We start from the raw sequence: 19593 nt of genomic DNA, 5'->3' as shown, positions 1-19593 counted from the left end.
TCATTATATATATATATATATATATATATATATATCTCGCGCGCAAGTCTCTTATTTGGTTGCAGATGCTCATGAGTAGCTTCTTGTTCATTTTCCTTCACAGCTGGCAGTCAGCATTAAGGCTTAACTAACCTTCGCATCAGTAACACTACATTTCCATTCAACTGGAGCAGCATAGAGGGCTTAAACAACTCGTCATACACATTAGTCAATGAACGAGCAAGAGCCCAACAGGTTGCTGGATTGGATATATAAGTAGTCCCTTCAGAACCATAAGGCCCATGGAAGGTTATTGAGATTTCTATAGTCTTAAAAGGACAATAAGCACTTGTTTGCTACCCTTTGGATAAGACGCCAGTCTATCGCAAAGTACTTTCCGTCATAATATATAACATACCCGGCTACTCCATCACTACTTTTTGGGTAAAGAGGGTCAGAAAATGGTATCGATCCTGTCTAAGTTGTGTATAAACTGAGCTATCGGGATAGTTAACTCACTCAACCCTAACACCGACTATATCCGTAGTTTACCCGAGTTACTTTTACCCCATGACTATTTATTACGTTTTTTCCCATACAAATTATAGGCGTAGCATCAAAGCTAATGTTTTTAGTTTTGGCATGTTTTTGGTAGTTGAATAGAACTATCTATGTACATGCTCATTTTTAATACCATTTTCCAAGTATGAAAAGTAGCAAAAATCTCTAGGATTGAGTGAGTGAAGCAAGTACATGAGTAGATTTGTCCGACATATAAAAAAATAAATAAATAGATAACTTCCCTTTATTCATCCCCAAGGGTAAATTTGTCTTTAGGGTCTATTCCAAGGGAATATTGGAATAACCCAGGCGTTAGCCGCAGTGCAGCGCCGCAAAGTGAGCTCGAGCGAGGTGACTTGCTCAAGGCCACAAGACGAAACGGGTAGTAGAACTCGGTACCTTTTGGGTACGAAGCAAAGACCATACCGCTGAGCCACGCTCCCCCCCCCCCCCCCCCCCCCCCCCCGATTTCTAAAACTTTGTGACGAAAATAATATAGTACCTCTTGAGTTTCAATCATGTGAAAACAGAATAAAGGAGTCGCCAATAGAAAGGAGACAACCCAGATGACAACCAGTAGGGTCAGGACGACACGTTTCCTCATTTGTCTGGCATACATGATCGATAGATACCGGTCCAAGGCAATGGCCACTATGGTGAATGTGGATACGAATACGTCGATGGTCGCCAGGGCTGGGATTATTCTGGAAAGGGAAAATAATGCCATTGGAGATACACACATAAACACTATCTTGAAAGATACGTGAAATAAATTTGTAGTTAAAGACATATAAACACATACGACATACATACACACATACACATATATACTCTTCCAAATTGTTGTCATGGCTATATATGAAAGTATAAATTGTTAACCAGTAACTTGAAAAATACGTGAAACAAATTTGTAGTTTTTTACTTTATTTTTTTTTATTCGCTCGTTTACAGCTTTGTTTAAAGATAAGCACTCTTTAATAAATACCACATACTATATTTATATATCAAATAAGTAGATAGATAGATACATAGCATATGGATAGGTATATATAGAAAGATAGATAGATCGTTAGATAGACAGATAGATAGATAGATAGATAGATAGATAGATAGATAGATAGATAGATAGATAGATAGATAGATAGATAGATAGATAGATGGATGGATAAATAGATAGATAACTAGTAAGATAAAAAAAGAACAGATGGATAGATACGTAGGTAAACAGATAGATGGATAGGTAGATAGATAAATAGAGATATATGTAGATAGATAGAAAGATAGGTGGATAGATAAATAGATTGATTGACATATAGATAAATAGAAAGATAGACAGACAGAAAGACAGATAGAAAGACAGACAGACAGATAGATAGATAGGTAGATAGGTAGGTAGATAGATAGATAGACATATGGATAAAAAATAATGATAGATAGACAATTAGATAGATTAAAGATCAGATAGTGATAGATAAGTAATGATAATAATAGAATATAGTAAAATAATTGATAAAGATTGACATAGCATGTGATAAAAAAATAATATATGTATATAACATAATATATAGTATAATATAATAAATATCAACTTCAGTGATACAAACAGGTAATGACTAATAACCACTTAAAACTGGTAATTCGATGGTCTAAAAATCAAATTGATAAAGTAGATTGACATGGGTCCAACAGTGATATCTATTATATATATATATATATATATATATATATATATATATATATATATATATATATATATATATATATATATATATAAAGGACGGGTTTAACCGAACGGAATAGTGGTCTTGTTTTAACACTGTTGGGATGGGCATATATTTTGAGTTGGCTTGAGGGTATTTCCATTACACCGATGAGCTCATAAGCGACTCTATCAATGAGAAGACAAACATTTGGTGGGTAGAAATAGGAGATTCATCTGGCTACCATTTACGACTCGTTTGCGCATTGATATTTATGATCGCATGCAGCGATTTCAATTAACTACAGTTAATTTGTGATCGATCGACACTGTGCAGGAGACAAACAACTCTTTCATTTTTCTAAGCAAAATTAGAAATGCGAGATTGCTTTCCGCCACTCTGTGTACATCTCTGGAAGTGTTAATGAATAACTAATGAAGCTATATCACATGACATAGTAAAAAGCAATGATGGGATTCCATCCTAATTTTTAATTAAAATTCATTATAAGCCTGTAGATAGATAAACATATTCTCAATGCAATTTGTTAAATCGAGACTGAGTTACACGTGAAAATAATAATAATAATAATAATAATAATAATAATAATAATAATAATATAGAATAATATAATAAATAATAAATAACAATACTTAATAATGTGCTGATGCGTGAATATATTGATCTACGAAATGAGAATAATCCTATTGGGAATACTAAATGATAAAGTGTGAAAATGAATTATATTCTATTGGAATTCTAATTGTAGTAATAAAAAATACATCATTAATATATACTTACATATGATTTAATATCAAGTAATGTCATAATTATAATGATATATATAACAAATAAAATATTTTACTTTGGAATTATAATTTATATCTGAAAACAAGGTAATAATTATAATTCACAAATTAATAAAATAGAACAGCACTATAATAATAAGAAATGAACAATATATAAATTAATAACAAGAAAGAAAAATACATAATAAAAAACTACTCTTAAAAGATCGATGGTGAATATTTTTCGATGATCCTCTCCTTTGGTTATTTTGTGGTTGAATGATTTTTTTTTGGGTTGTCTTTGTCTATTTTTTCTCTTCAGTTGCTTTGTAATGCACCATTTCAGATATTATAACAAAGAGAAATAGGATTAGAAATCCAGAGTTCAATAAGTACAAATTAAAAAATTCGCGGCCGGTATGAGTTTAACCCCGAACATGTAGACAAGTGCCTGGCCGGTCAGAGTGAACATACAGATAAGCTATCAACGACGACTGAACCCTAAAATTTCTGTTTCATACTCGTTGCTTTCATCTAGGCCTTTCATATCAACAACGAACGTGAGAGAAACGCCCGGTCCATAGACAAAACAATCCCAGCGTGAGGTTTGGGTTTGGAGCAACCGCAAGTGTAAGCTCTAGTAGCTATCCAACCAAACAAAAATGTAAACTTTAGGTCATTATTAGTTCTCCGGAGATGGGCGGTCCAATCATAATTCCCAAAAGTGAGTGGCCACAGTTAGCGAGAAATTTTATATATCTAGACATGATTGTGTCATGGCCCTTTGTATATTCACACTTCACTCTACTTGTGTTGTTACCAACATCAGTGCCTGATCCGCTCACTTTTGTGTGTGTTGGACCCGCGGTCTCCAGTAGTCGGTGAGAGAAGGCTCTAGTAATGAATGACCTGAGTTTGAAACGAATTCTTTTGGGTTCGTGGATAGCTCATACGGTAGAGTTACGTTCTCACCGGCCAGGCGGAGTTGTCGTACCAATAAGGTCGCGGGTTCAAACCCCATCACCGCCGCGAAAACATTTTATTCTCTATTATCTTCTGGCACTTTTCTACTCACTTCATCTCTTGTTGTTACCAAAAATTCGCCTTTCATATACACTTGTTCAGTTCTTTATCTTATCATCAGTTACCCGGCTATTTATAGTAAATCAAAGAACTAATCTCCGTTTTGCTTTCCATTTTTCTTCTTCAAAAATATCTTCATTGAAATTAAGCTCCATAATTTGAAGAAAAGGGGAACTTTGGTCGACATGTATTATTGTGGGTTTGGAATCTTGCTGTAAGAATATTCACAGAAATAATGGTTGGAGAAGGGGCTTAGTGGTTTATTTCTATTTTGGGATTTTAGGTTACAGCTATAATCAGTATTTTTAAACCGCTAACCTAATTCATTTGGTTATTCATTCATTTCACCCACATCTAGCCAGACAACCATCATAATGCATAAAATATAATAGTCAAGAATAACAATATTATTATAAAGAAAAAACACACTAGAACGAGAAAGCCTAAAGCTATTTTCTATGCCAAAACTAAGATTTTGAAAAGGTGCAAGGAGATAACGTTTTTTAATAATCATAATGATGATGATAATAATAATAATAATAATAATAATAATAATAATAATAATAATAAATAATAATAATAATAATAATAATAATAATAATAATAATAATAATAATGATGATGATAATGGAAATAATAATAATAATAACAATAATAATAATAATAATAATAATAATAATAATATGTTACTTACATAGCGCCCAACTTTCAGATAAATGCTCAGCGGCTTTGCAATATCAATTGTCATTGAAACATTCATCCATTGACAATTTTTGACGACTCATATGAAGAATCAAACACACACATATGCACATAAACTCACGCACAGATATATTTACACTCACACACAAACACACACACACACACACACACACACACACATAATTACACCAATATTCATCACTAACATTAATAACTTATTCTAACGAAAGATATTTGATTAATTACAATGGAAATTGTCAGTCTGAACTTAAGTTCAAATTTGAAATAAAATAAAAGAAAAATTTAATTTAGATTTAAGGTGTATTCATACTCTCTAGAAAACGCTCTGTCTTAAGGTGTTTTTTGAAAGACTGACTATCCCTATTTAGTTTTACATCTGGGGAGAGCGCATTCCACAAGATGGGGCTATTTACAGAAAAACATTTATTACGAGGGGATAATCTGGCTCTTGACTTAACTTTGACTTATGCCTCTTGGCTCCTGGCGGAGTATAGGGCCTCAACAGCACTCTTCTATCTTCTTCTGTCCTTGACACAGACTTTTGCCTCACTCCAGGTAAGATTTTGGACGACCCCGTTTCCTCTTGCCCTTTGGGTTCCATTCCAGAGCCTGCTTGGTTATATTACAGAACTCTTTCCACAGGGTATGGCCAACCCATCGCCACTTTCTGCGTCTGACCTGTACATCCATTTGCTCTTGGTTTGTTCTTGTCCAAAGGTCATCATTTGGCACTTTGTCAAACCATTTCAACCACAGGATTTGTCTAAGACAGCGATTTGTATCTTGGCTGATGTGGTCAAGGTTGTTCACCAAGTCTCTGACCCATAGAGCAGGACTGCTTTAACATTAGTGTTAAATATTTTAAGCTTGGTGTTTGTGGATATGCTGGACGCTCTCCATATTGTTCTCAATATTGCAAAGGGCTGGCGCGCTTTCTTGATTCTAGCGATGCTGTCTTCATCAGTTCCACCCGACTGAATGATTTTGCTGCCAAGGTATGTCAATTACCCAACATCTTCTATTGCTGTGCCAGAGATTGTGATTTATGTTTCTTGTTTGGCAGTTAAGTTGGTTCTTGGGACAATTAAAAGAGAGTCTTCAGCCGACCTTAGTGGCCATGTTGGTTTGTAATTTTGACATAGATTCGTCAGTACACTAGAGTTCTCTCTCTCTCTCTCTCTCTCTCTCAATCTCTCTCTCTCTCTCTCAATCTCTCTCTCTCAATCTCTCTCTATCTCTCTCTCTCTCTCTCTTCCCTTGCACGCACACGTACATACACACACACACACACACACACACACACACACTTTTACCTATAATGTTCCAACTATTATGACAATCTGATATATATATATATATATAATATCGTGTTTACTTGAAAAAGGCCAAAGACCGTAACGTCGTTTATTTTGTGTTGTTCCCTTGTATAAGAGTCACATTTACTCCCTTTATCTTTCTCTCCGATTTATTCTACCTATCCTATTTTTCAGAACATTTCTTTTCCCAATTTTTATAAGATCTGAAAAAGTGTGTATGAAACAGTGTCAGATAAAGCAATAAAGACAAATACAAGAAAAAAATATACGATCCCAAAAAGTCAGCCACCTCGACTAGGGTATACCTCAATTCTCCTGATAGCCATTCTCTGAACTCATGCTTTTAGGTTTATAGTCTTCCATCTGAATACGAAATCTACGTGAATGACACCATGCCAGTTCCATAAAATAGTGGCCATGTTTTTCATCGAAAATTTTCTGGCTTAAATTTCTTTGCTTTCAGAAAAGTTGGATGACTCCTTTTCATAGATTATGTCTTTGACATAAGCTCGTAGTGATTTGCCCATGTGCCATGCGTTAATGCGCGGTAACAATAACACTTTTTAAAAATGATCTACAACAATGAATAAATACCTTTATTGCACCCATTAAAGTAAAATTCTCAGAAGTCCTGCAACCGATAAATTTACTTCGTAGTGAAGTCAGATTATCTATAATGATCGGTTTAGATCACGAATTGGACAACTATGACCTTGATTTAACGCTGTTGCAATGGATAGTATTTTGCGGTGGTTTGAGATATGTCTATATCATTAATGGGCACAAAACAATTTGGGGTATTAGATTTGCAAATAAGTACACGTCGATTGAAGGCCATTTTAAGACACGTAAATACAGCAACCAGCAGACAGCAAAATGGTTTTATGAAATTCAGACTTTAGATATGATTGTGACGTCCTCTCGTATTAAAATGACCACCTTGAGGTAATTCTGGTTGCATAGGGGAATGCATGACACCAGCAACCTATCCTTACATAAGACTTCAAAAGCCATACAAAAATCACTTTTTAAAAATCATTCAACCCTTAATCTTGGAAAACCTCATTCTTTATTAATAAAACATAATCGCTGAATGGTGCGTTGAACATATATATATGACAACGATTGAATAATATTTCACTTAATTTATTGGCTTTAATAAAGTTATCTGAAATGATCTTTTGGTGCCTATAAATACAAAATCAAACGTTTCCGGAGATCAAAATTGTCATTCATGCAGACGAAAAACTATTGTATAAGAATAGCAAACTGATGGTAAGAAAATCACTTATGCAAGCTGACAGCAGCTGTATTATATTCTGTTGGCGCCCCTACCACCCCCCCCCTCCCCCGCCAGAATTAAAATTCCGGTCATAAAAGCCCATCATTTTCAACTAAAAATGTGCTGAAGACAGTGAGGATCAAATCGAGCCATTCACCATCAAAGAACTTGAGTCATCCATGTACCTTTTAAAACCGGAAAAAGCAGCCGGTCTTGATGGTATCAGCACAGCAATCATTTATCACTTTTATACCCCTTTCAACAACTGCGCTGCATCATGCATAATCCCAACGCTTTGGGGGCAAGCAAGGATTGTTGCATTGTTAAAACCTGGCAAAGATCCAGAAAGAGAAAAAGCTACCGTCCAGTTTCTCTCCTTAGCATCCTATACAAAGTGTACGAACTTAAAATCACATTATATATTATAGGGTGCGAGAAAAGAAACCGGAATAATTACGACGCTATTTCAGTACGGAGTATTGACCAAAAATATTCAAAAATTTACGAGCAACAAGATAAAAACCTTAAGTTAATTCTTGCCAAGTTTAATTTAAAAAATACTTTATTGATCAAGAAAATATGCTGGTTATAAAAAAATCTTACAAAATTATGATATTGAAAGTTTCCAAAATTGCGTCTTATTTTAGTAGTGCAGTATTAAAGAAGTTGCCGCGTTGGTCAAAATTTGAAATAAGTTTTTTGCTTCTGACAATGCTACACAATTTTTCGTACTTACAAAAATCATATTCGATTTTTTACCAACGATGAAAAGCCTCCAATGAACCCTGACTTGAATCCTGCGCACAACAGCATTTGGCCATTGGTGGTTTATAAGAGTCTTATAACGTTTTCCACACAGAGTTAACAGAGTCAATGTAAAATGCATGGGACCGACTCACTATTCAAGACATCAGAAAATCAATTTGATCATTGGAAAAAATTCTACGGACCAGTTATAAAACACAATGAGGAAGCAAACTTTGAGAATCACGTTCAAAATCTTTGATTTGACATTTTCACGGTGGATTTCATAATGTTTTATGGAATTATTATTTGTAGTGTTATTACATTTCTTGTCAATAAGGCAATGGAAGTGCACGATCCTCATTCTCATTTTCTTCATTAATTTGAAGGCTTTCCTTTGCATTCATTGCAATTACCCTTGAACGGAAGCCTGTAGAATTAATGGAACTCCAAGGGTGTTTCCTGGTTGACGAAATGAAAATTATTTTCCGTCAACAATAGCGCCTGGAGAGTCAAATATGGAAATCCAAAAAACAAGATGATTACGTTTAGATAAGAAATAGTGAATTATTGGATTTGTTTCCCTTGCACTTTATCAATGCTTTGAATTAGATTTATTCTACCTATCCTATTTTCACAAAATTTCTTTTCCCAATTTTTTTAAGATCCGAAAAAGTGTTTATGAAACAGTACCAGATAAAGCAATAAATATAAACACAAGGAAAAAAGATATACGATCCCAAAAAATCAGCCACTTCGACTAGGGTATACCTCAATTCTCCTGGTAGCCAGCCAGACGTGCTACCATTACATCACGGAGGTTACCCTGGGACGATTGAAAGTCGATATTTTTCACAAGGTTGCGCGTCTCCGCTGCGAACCCTCGCGTACATCACAAAACATAAACATTAAACATGAGAGGAAGAGGACGATGATAAGAAAATTTGCATCAATTTTTCAAGCTATTGATTACGTATTATTTTCCTTATTCAATTTATTTATGTGTATTTCACTTTCTTCAACTTACGCACATTTTAAATAATAATAATAATCCCTCCTCGTCCCATAATCCCAGGATCACTCCCCACTGGTGTACACCTCCCTGAGTCCCTGTTTCACTCCCCACTGCTGCCTACTTCCCATAACTTTGTCGGGTTTCGTCGGGTTTCGTAAAAATGAAACACCCTCTAGAATGGGTGGAACGGGCTTTTACATAAATTGAGATATGCTAAATACGAGTTTGGTTTTTAAAATATTTCGACTTTCCCAGCCACTCTGAGTGTGCCGAGAACCTGGTTCCTAATTCGGCCACATTAAATCACATCTCATTTCAATGTTTGGCTGCACTTTTCCACCTCTTCATTTCTTATTACAGTTACCACTTACCTGCACAAGGCGGCACCGAGGGTCCATTTCTTGAGCGTGAGTTTGGCCAGAGAGAAAGGCATGCACACAGCGGACATGATGACGTCACACACAGACAGGTTTAGAATGTAAAGGTTCTTAGGGCTTCTCAGGTCCTGTAATAAGATATTTACGGCTATTGTTTTGGAATTCCATCTAAATCATTAAATGTGAGCTTTCATTATCTTAAACTGTCTTAAAGTCAGAGTGTATCTCCAATAATTTCGTATCCACTCCTTCTCCCAAAGTCTTCCTCTGCTTCCTCTTTTCTCTCTTTTCTTCTCTCTCTCTCTCTCTCTCTCTCTCTCTCTCACTTCTCTCGCTTTCTCTATACCCCCCCCCATTCTCACATACACACACACAACTCATTGACATATTATACCATCCAATCTTCCTTTTCTCTCTGCTTCTCTCTCGTTCTCTCTCTCTCTCTCTCTCTCTCTCTCTCTCTCTCTCTTTCTCTCTCTGACTACCCCATTCCCTCCTCCGCTCTCTGAGACTTAATATTTCTCTTTATTTGAGAAGGTAACTTTCAAAACCTGCGTAGTCCAATTTTCATCATTTAGAGAAAACTGCAATTTTGTCTTAGTGACTTTAAGTGAAAATACTTGTCTTGTTTGCCTCAAAAAACAATACCTTCAGTATTATAAAACTTAAAATTTTCTCTGCTAATTCTGAGACGTTCAATATATTGCTTGGTAGAGTTAATTCATTTTCTATCTGAATATGACTTAGCAAGCTTTGAAAGTTATCTCCTCATTACTCTATGGCTAACACTTCCTGTCATCTTCTCCCTCTCACTCTACCTCGATCTTTTACAATCCGAATGTATATTATATATACATATATATATATATATATATATATATATATATATATATATATATATATATATATATATATATACACCTATCTATCCGTCTATATATCTGTCTATCTATAATCTATCTATCTGTCTATCTATCCATCTATCTACCTATGCATCTCAATCTTCTTATACTCCTTTTATTTTCAAATGTATCGATCCGAATTCTTTCATCTCTTCTCTCCCCTGCCTCTCCTACTCTATATCTCTCAATACTTCTTCATACAGTGATATCTCATTTATTCAATAATAATATATAACAGTTGCCATCATCAATTGATATGTATAACCTACCCTTCTCCTTGCTATAACAATAATGGTCATCAGATTCCCTAACACACCAAGGAAGACGACGAGGCAGTAAGAAATGACTAAGATGATGACGGTAGTAGCTGGGAACCAAAACATCTGGTTGGTGTATTGTTGTACGATTTCTAACATTTGATCTGTCCTGATACATGTCGTGTTTTGCTGGTGACCAGACAAATGTCCTTCACCAATACCAGGACCAATAGTACCAACAGTACTACGACCGCTGCTAAAACCGATATTAATGCTACTGCTACTGCTGCCAATGCCGCTTGTGGTCACGGAGTCATTTGCCATGTAGATAAGGCTTCTGGTGAAGATGTTATTGTTGTTGATGTTATTGGTAGTATTCGTAAACGTTAGAGCTCTGGTAGTCGTTGGGGATGAATTAAATCTTTCAATCCCAAGAGGTTCCGTGGTTATATTATTGGACATCGTCATCGTCGGAGCGTTTTCCCCCTCCTTCTTAAAAAAGGAAGTTAGGGGAAATATTGTCAGGTTATGTAAAACAACGTTATTTTTTCAGAAAATAACTTGCATTAAATCGATACATATATTCTATGTACCAGTGATCTAATATGTATTACTGTACAGCAGGCCTGAAAATTTACTTTGCTCAACATCACGTTCAACTAAATAAATAAATATGTCAATGACATAGTATTCCTTCCTAGAATAATGTTGAAGAGAATAACAAGATGGAGAAAAAATGTGCTTTGTTGAGTGATGAGTCAACTTTAGTCCATATTAAAAGAACGTCATTGAGCTGTTTTATTAAAAGTGGAGACCAGGTTACTGCGTTGATCATTCTTTTCCATACCTGAAATGTATAAAATAGAAAAAAATTAAAAGAGTGTTCCATATAACAATAAATCACAATATTTCTTTTAGTATGGTTACCAATTTTCTTTCATCATAAAGATGTATGAGTTGAAATTAACTTGTAGTTGCCTTTCCCTTTTTTGCTGATAAAATGGTTTTATTCAGTTCCACAAGATCAGGCTTATGCTCATTCAGTTACTCATTTCTGTGCCATCTAATGCTTGAGGCAAAACAAGGGAACGCCAATGTTCTTGGCCATTCGCTTCATGGATTGCAGTCTGAAGACTGGGCTCCCTGGATTTCATCGTCTCTCTAGGCAGTTCATCTTCAGGTTTCTATAAGTCTCCATTGTTTGTTTGTTTGTTTTTGGTAGATTCCAGCGTATTGCTGTTCTCGGATTGCATTTCGCTGGCATCCTGAAGCCAATACCAAGCACTTCCAACTACTGTCCCTATTGGTGTCTGAAAATGTGTCCTGTAAAAGGTCCTCATTTTTCATGACATTGGACCAGAAGTGTTATTATTTCCATCATTATCATTATTATCATTTCTTTAATTACTACTATTAATATCAATATTATTATCAACAGTATTATTACTATTGTTATTACTATTATCATTACTATTATTATCATCATTATAATTATCATTACTACTACTACTACTACTACTACTACTACTACTACTACTACTACTACTACTACTACTACAACTACTACTACTACTACTACTACTACTACTACTACTACTACTACTATTATTATTATTATTATTATTATTATTATATTATTATTACTATTACTACTACTACTATACTACTACTACTACTACTATACTACTACTACTACTACTACTACTACTACTACTATTTCTATTATTATTAATATTATATTATATTATTATTATTATTATTATTATTATTATTTTATTATTATTATTATTATTATTATTATCATCATCATCATTAATGATAGCTACTATTGTCATCATTAACATGATTATTTTCACTATTCATTAGCACCATAATAATATGGTACCATGTAATGAAGCATTCTCTTAAATGTAATGTGATTCTCCGTTTGGTCCACACCTATCATATGATGGTGATGATGGTGATGATGATGGTGACCATGATCATCACAAATCCTCATCGTTCTTATAATTACTCGCATAATCATAATTATCATTATCCTCACCCCACCATTACCACAATCGTCATCATCATCATCATCATCATCATCATCATCATCATCATCATCATCATCATCATCATCATTTAATAGGGCTGGACCAAATGCTGTAAATTCTGTTAATGCTCACCACATTTAAAAGAGAGTTCGATTTGTTAGCACCTTGCTTGCCACACCAGTTAAAAAGGTTTCTAGTATAATCCACATCATTAGTTATAAACGTTGGAAAAGCTAAAATAATCACTCCAAGAACTATTTCTTCTGCAGATATCCGCCCCAGATATAGATATATTTCAACTTTCGTAAAAGGTAAAAGGAATGCACAATATCTCTATACTGTCCTCCAACGAACATCCGACAAAATAACTTTCGTTTTGTCAAAGGTTCTCAAACCCGAGACTTCTTTTTTTAAAAACAAAAAAATGGAACCAAAGTATGATGTAAAAAAACTGGTTCATATCTCATTGGAAATGTAAAACCACGCTTCCGGAGGACTAAATACTTATCTTTTCAAATGATCTTCTTAGTGATGGCATCTCATTTTCTATTCTAAATAAATACTGGTCATCAATAAAGATCATCCATCATTGCTCTTTTATGTCCCGTAATCCGTAGAATCTGCCTATAGATAGTATGCGCTGTGCTTAGAAGCTCATAACATTGCTATCCGGAAGTATAACGGACCAACACACAAAACACTGTGTAATCATGAACTTTTATAGTCAGTCTGGTTAATACAGCTTAGTGAGAATTACTCACAAAATCGGATGGCAAAATATAATAACAAAAGCTTGAGTGACGTCATCTTCGTTATATCCATACACCCTACTACTAAATAGTTATGCCATCCTATGATTCAGTATAGGTAACCTATAGGTTATTAGTCCTCCGAAGGACTGGTTACAAACACGCACTTCCAAGGATTTTGGAACCAAAAAAGTAGGTGTGACGTCACGACTTTTCTTCCCTATTGAAGTTCATTTTAATCGATCGACATTTGAAGGAAAAGTATTCATGACAAAATGAAAAATAGGTTCCATCAAACTATTGCAGAAACCAAAAACATGTTATGTAACCTTAAGGGGATGCAATCTTATAGATAGAATTCTATTACAACTGATCTCTGAGCTTGTCAGACATAAAGACAAAAAACGGACAAACCTCTTTCCAATGACTTGTTTCAATCAACTCTCAACATCTCTTGCATGTTAAACAGATGAAATGATTATCAGAATAATAATTAATTAAATTCCATATGAATTTCTATTCCGCAGATTGAAAGCTGGAATTTAGAAGAAAGCATTTCAAATTAAATATTGTCAGATGTGTCATGTTTTACAGGGAGACGTGTCTAACAAGAACCCACGTCTTATTAAATTTTCTATTATAATATGTATTGATACACGTTGGAAGCGACACTTCGGTTGTAAGGTATCATTTTGATTAGAGAAATCATAAGCAATCAATCGAATGTTGGATGACTTTATGTATAAGGAGAAACTTATTGCCTGCTTGTGCGGCTATGTGGTCTAGTGGTATGGCACTCGCTTTCGGATCGGAAGGCCCTGGGTTCGAGCCTCGCTCGGCGCATAGTTGAGTCCTTGTAAAAGGCTTAGTACTCACATTCTCTCATCGTACTCAGGTGTAAAATGAGTACCTGATCGTCATAAGCGTTATCTCTGTCGAAAAATAATGTAATAGCGCCTAGCAGGCTTTATGTCTCGTTCTACATGTTACGTGTTGCTGTTGGTCAGGGACCCTATGTCTTCTTTAAATCTTCTATTTCAATTTCCGAACTAAGTCTTAAGGAAATTGATGGCCGTCCCTAGTTTTACCAAAACACAATATAAATAATATATTCGTCATATATCTCTGCCACTGATCATTTCCTTGAAAATTCCAACAACCATCAATGTCATCGTAATTACGAAAGTTAATACTTTTCCCAGAGTATTTGTGATATTCATACAGCGTATGAAATTGAGATATTTTCTGACCCTCCCCCCCCCCCTCCTTTTCCAATCCTATGCAGGAAGTAGTGTTGGGTAATCGTCTCTAGATAAGACCTGACAGAAAGTACTTTTGTCATAGATCAGTGTATTATGTCAAGCTCAGCAAGCAATTGCTACACCAAAGCCCCAGTTTTCATTGATTTTTGACAAGGTGAGGGTAACCTTAATCGATCAATATTTGAAGGACGAGCGCTTTTTAAATGTTTTCTTTTCATCAAACGGCGGTCCGGTCGATCGACATTCCGAACTTCATCTTTTTGATACATGAAAACGCCATTTTCTACTGTCTCTTGTGGTATCCGATACAGCTGCACATAGTATTTATCAGACACACGAGTTGGGTATGGCGATGTGTGAACATTTCTTTAACTATAGCAACATGGTTCTCGGTAACTCATCCAGCCATGGGCATAGCTGTAATACAAAACACCATACAGTTTGTCACGGACGACATCTTGATCTTCCTTATGTTGTATTAACTCAAATCCCCTCTGTCATTGTCGTTTTCTGTTTTCATATTAATACTCGTATATCCATTGGTTACTCGTGTTGTAAAATAAATAATTTCTCTTTTCTTTTGAAATTGTTATAGTACAAATGTTATGTCGTTACTCTAATTCAGTTTACATGTGTGACATCAAGATATTCTACTTTTATGTTGTTTCGTTCAACGTCACCTGAAAAATCTGGGAGTCACTGTAAAATGTTAATTTTTCATTATTTATTTTAAGCACTTGGCATTTTTAAAAGGACGGAACTCCTTATGTGGTCAACCGCTTCGAAACAGGATAATGTCAGGATTAATAAGACTAGCAAAAGTGAATTCACAGTTAAAATTTTACGAAAAGCGGACTTTAGCTCTTTGGAAATGTAAGAGGTTGTATTTATTCTCCAAAATATAGAAAAGAAATTAAATCCAAGTTTTATATTTGGTGTGATAAATTCAATTTCCTGCACATAGTTCATCCCGACATAATACCGTTTTGAGACGGAGGGCAACATGATCCAATCTCTCTCCTCTTCTTCCAGGCAGATGAGGTCAGTTGTAGGATGGCATCCTCTCGTTGCGACTTTCTTTATCTATTAAGTAAAAAAAGAATCGTCAAAAAGACGTGGTTCTATTTATATCCTGTCTGTCATCCCATTGGTGTATATGAAGAACAATAACGGAGCCAATACATTTCCTTATTGATTGCTTGATAATACATGCATTGGGTCTAAAATCCGGTTGACCACCATGCGTCCTGTCATTGAGAAAATACTCTACCCACCTATAAAGATTACCAAATATGCTGTAATGCTTAAGTTCTTTTTTTAAATTGTAGGCTTTGGAGATTGACTTTGTCAAATGCCTATGAAGCTGAAATCTAATAGGTCACATGTTTAGGTCTTTGCGATTAATTGTGTTTGCAAAGTCATGCATGCTGTGATGAATTGCGATTCACAGGATAGAAATTTGCAATGTATCTGTCTAGATATTATGTTCATTAAGGTGCTTCATAATATTGTTGCCGATATGCTCGATGATATTATGATATCGATGTTAATGACACAGGCCGGTAATTGGCAGCTTTACTTTAGTCTCCTTTATAAAAAAAACAAAACAAAACAGGTGTGACGTCAGTGTTTCCATTCCGTAGTAATTCTCTTTGGTCAAATGAGGCTAGGAATGGCAATTTATAGACAGTAGTTTGTTTTATTTCGTTATTTTTTTATATTGCTAAAATTCGATCAGTTTCAGTCGCTTTATGCTCGTTCAGATTTTGTATTAGTGCAGATACTCCTATTTCTGTTACTTTTATTCCCCCTCATTTTCTCTGCCCAATTGGCACCTGACAGTTTGCCTTTAACAGGACTTTGGATCTGAAAAAAAAACCTGACGAGAATTTTTGATTAAATATGTAAGCTGTAACTTGCGGGTTGGTTGTGATTACTCCCCTATCGCATTTCCATTTTTTCCCGTATTTTGACTTTTCATGTATAACCCCAATATTTGAAAACTTTTCATGCCTTCATCCATCAATTCATTGACATATGCCTCATATGATGATTCTCTGCACTGTTTCTTTGTGTTTTCACCTCTATATATTTTCTGCTGGTGGTTGTGGACTTATCCTCTTTTTGCTTTTTAAATGATTTCTTTTCTTTTTTTTTTCTCACCATCTGTTTTGTTTTGGCATCAATCCGTAATTCTGAGTGAGTTGGCAAAGATTTAACATTTAAAATTATGGTCTTCCAACAACATATTACAAAAAGAATAGATTCTTTCTCGGCATTGTTTACATATTTTATTTGTTCACTCTAGTCAGGTTTTCTTTAACGCAAACTATATCACTTGTATTTTGTGATGTCGTTCTGCCGTTAAATAAACATTGTAGCCACTGATGATAAGTTCAGATTTTTAAACTTCTGGTTTCAACCAAGTTTTTGTCCCAATTATCATGTCGGATTGAATTTCGTCAATATGGTACAATTAGTGTGATGTCAAAATACTGGTTCTTATCTCCTTGGAGGTGTGAAATCAGTCCAACGGAGGACTGTTTACATGCATTGTGCAACTGATTTTCTGGGTTCAGAGTGATGGCATCTTATTTTCTATTCTTAATAAGTGCTGGTCGAAAACAAAGATCATCCATCCTCGCTCTTTTTACGCCCCATAATTATAAGAATCTGTTATGCCACCTTCTGATTACATATGTAACCTATTCATTGTTAGTCCTCTAAAGATGTGTTACACACTTCCAAGGAGTTTTGAACCGGAAGAGAGGAAGGTGTGAGATTACGATTTCTGCTTTCGATCGTCGCTGCCAATGTTTGTATTTTATCTCCAATGCTTTTAAGTTTACAAAAATAGATTTTAAGCTTGAATTTATTTCACTACGTATTGTTTGTGTGTTGTTATTAATGTCATTTTGTGTTAAGTTCTTTACTGACTGTTTTGGGCAGTGCTATTTTGTTGTTATTCAGTTTGCGAAGTTCACTTGTGGTGAACATTGTTGCTATGAAAAGAAACAATGTAATTGTAAAATAACTGAACGATTTCATAATCCAATAAAATGAAAAATTCGTATTAAAAAACATCAATGAAATAAATCGACAATTTTTTACAGGAACAAATGGGTAAAAAGGACGGGGAAAGATCACAGCGAATAACATTTTTGGAAAAAAAATTCTTGAGAAAACGTAAGAATATTGAGTAAAACAGCAATAAACCTCTGATCAAAAACGTGTCTGCAAGACCACTAGCATGCACAGTACAACCTTCGGTCCAGTGGGAAAGACGACCAAGAGAAATTTGCAATTTATTCTCTAGGCAAAGGGTCCCAGCTGGGTTATCACCAGGACAAATAAAATATCTTTATCAAAGCAAGATCAAGGCAAATGTATTTTTTAAAAGTAGTCCTTCAGAACCATTTGGCCCATGGAGAAGGAGTTTATCCCGGTTTCTATATCGTGAAACCAATATAGCAATTTGCCTGCAACCCTTTGGATAGGACTCCAGTCCATTGCAAAGTACTTTCCGCTGATCTAACAGACCCAGCTACCCAATCAGTGCTGCGTGGACAGGGGGGGGGGGGTTGTCAGAAAAAAATAATCTCGACTGCACCTGGGATGGATTCGAACAAATACAGGGTACTTCAAAAGTTGACCTGCAAGACCCACGAAGGTTGGCCGAAAACCTATACCTAGATCTTTCTTGATATGAAAATGATGTTCAAATATTATGATCTGCGTCAACCTCTGTTTTCTTTTCTTTCTCTTTTTTGACAGGCATGATCTTTTAAAATCAAATCTGCATTTCTTTATATTATTTTAAAAGCCCCAAGCCAACATAAATAGACAAAAAAAAAATGGGTAACTCTACTATTAAGGAGGTGGAGACTAAGGCAATTTTCTATCGTGGCTTAGCCCGTCGCCTCAGGGTGTCCGCATCGTTTATTACGAGTTCTTATCCCCCGATAATTAAGCCACTGTCAACATGTAAAAGGGCTAGGAAAGGTCTAGAGAATCTGCTATCTGGTTAGGGCAGGAGGAAAACAAGTCATTACCCTTTCTCATCTCATTGTCTTAGACAAAATGTCAAGAGTGACTGGTGACTTTTTTTAGGGAAGGAGGAAAGGGGCGATAACTTATTGATTTGAAGATGACACAGAAAAAGCAAAAGAGTAGGTAGTGAGAGCGCATTAACTACAAACAATAATAAACATGAGCTTTCATAAAGCGTAACATCCACTACATGTGCTCAATGCACTTTTCAAGGCGTCCTAGCCAACAGCAACACTTAGCATGTAAGATGAGACATGACGCCTGTTAGGCGACATTACACTTTTTGCCCGACAGAGATAACACAGTTAACGGCCATGTACTCATTTTACACCTGAGTGCCATTATTAGTCCTCCGAAGGACTGATTACATACACCTTCAAAAATTTTGGAATCGGAAAAGAAGCAGCAAAAAAAAAAAGGTATGACGTCACGACGTCTGTTCACTATTACTACCATACATTGAACGAACGCCAAAGTACTTTCCTCCAGGTCTAGCAGTCACAGATACTCATTGATTACTGACTAGAGAGTTGGGGCAAAATAGGAAAAATTCGTTACTAATTCAGCTTTTCAGAGCCCCTCCCTCATTCAGATCATATCAACTCTACAATAAATAGGATTAAAATCCATAATAGATAATGATTGCAGCTCAATGGGCTTTTTTGGAAGGGGGATGATATCAAGAATAAATTAACCAGATAACAAATATGGCCCAGTTCGTGTACGTTAATAGAATAAACGTTTTCTCTCAATCCATCGGACACCCGCA

General features: G+C 35.3%; 1 protein-coding gene across 1 annotated transcript in view; it reads right to left on the bottom strand.

Moving 5' to 3' along the window:
* Nucleotides 1-19593, bottom strand: part of LOC144966624 (neuropeptide Y receptor type 2-like) — a 38043-nt gene that overhangs the window by 4821 nt on the left and 13629 nt on the right. Inside the window, exons 2-4 of the mRNA XM_078903373.1 lie at nucleotides 10740-11574; nucleotides 9563-9696; nucleotides 1043-1244 (exon numbers count right to left, since the gene is read on the bottom strand). Of these exons, the coding sequence (XP_078759499.1) occupies nucleotides 1043-1244; nucleotides 9563-9696; nucleotides 10740-11195 (792 nt within the window). The 5' untranslated portion in view covers nucleotides 11196-11574. The remainder of the gene's footprint in view (nucleotides 1-1042; nucleotides 1245-9562; nucleotides 9697-10739; nucleotides 11575-19593) is intronic.

The sequence above is a fragment of the Berghia stephanieae genome, chromosome 2 (genome assembly GCF_034508935.2).
Source record: "Berghia stephanieae isolate SIO BIC M18660-M18661 chromosome 2, UCSD_Bste_1.3, whole genome shotgun sequence".
NCBI lineage: Eukaryota > Metazoa > Mollusca > Gastropoda > Nudibranchia > Aeolidiidae > Berghia > Berghia stephanieae.
The sequence above is the reverse complement of the archived record's forward strand: the minus strand, read 5'-3'. Positions and strand labels throughout refer to the sequence as shown.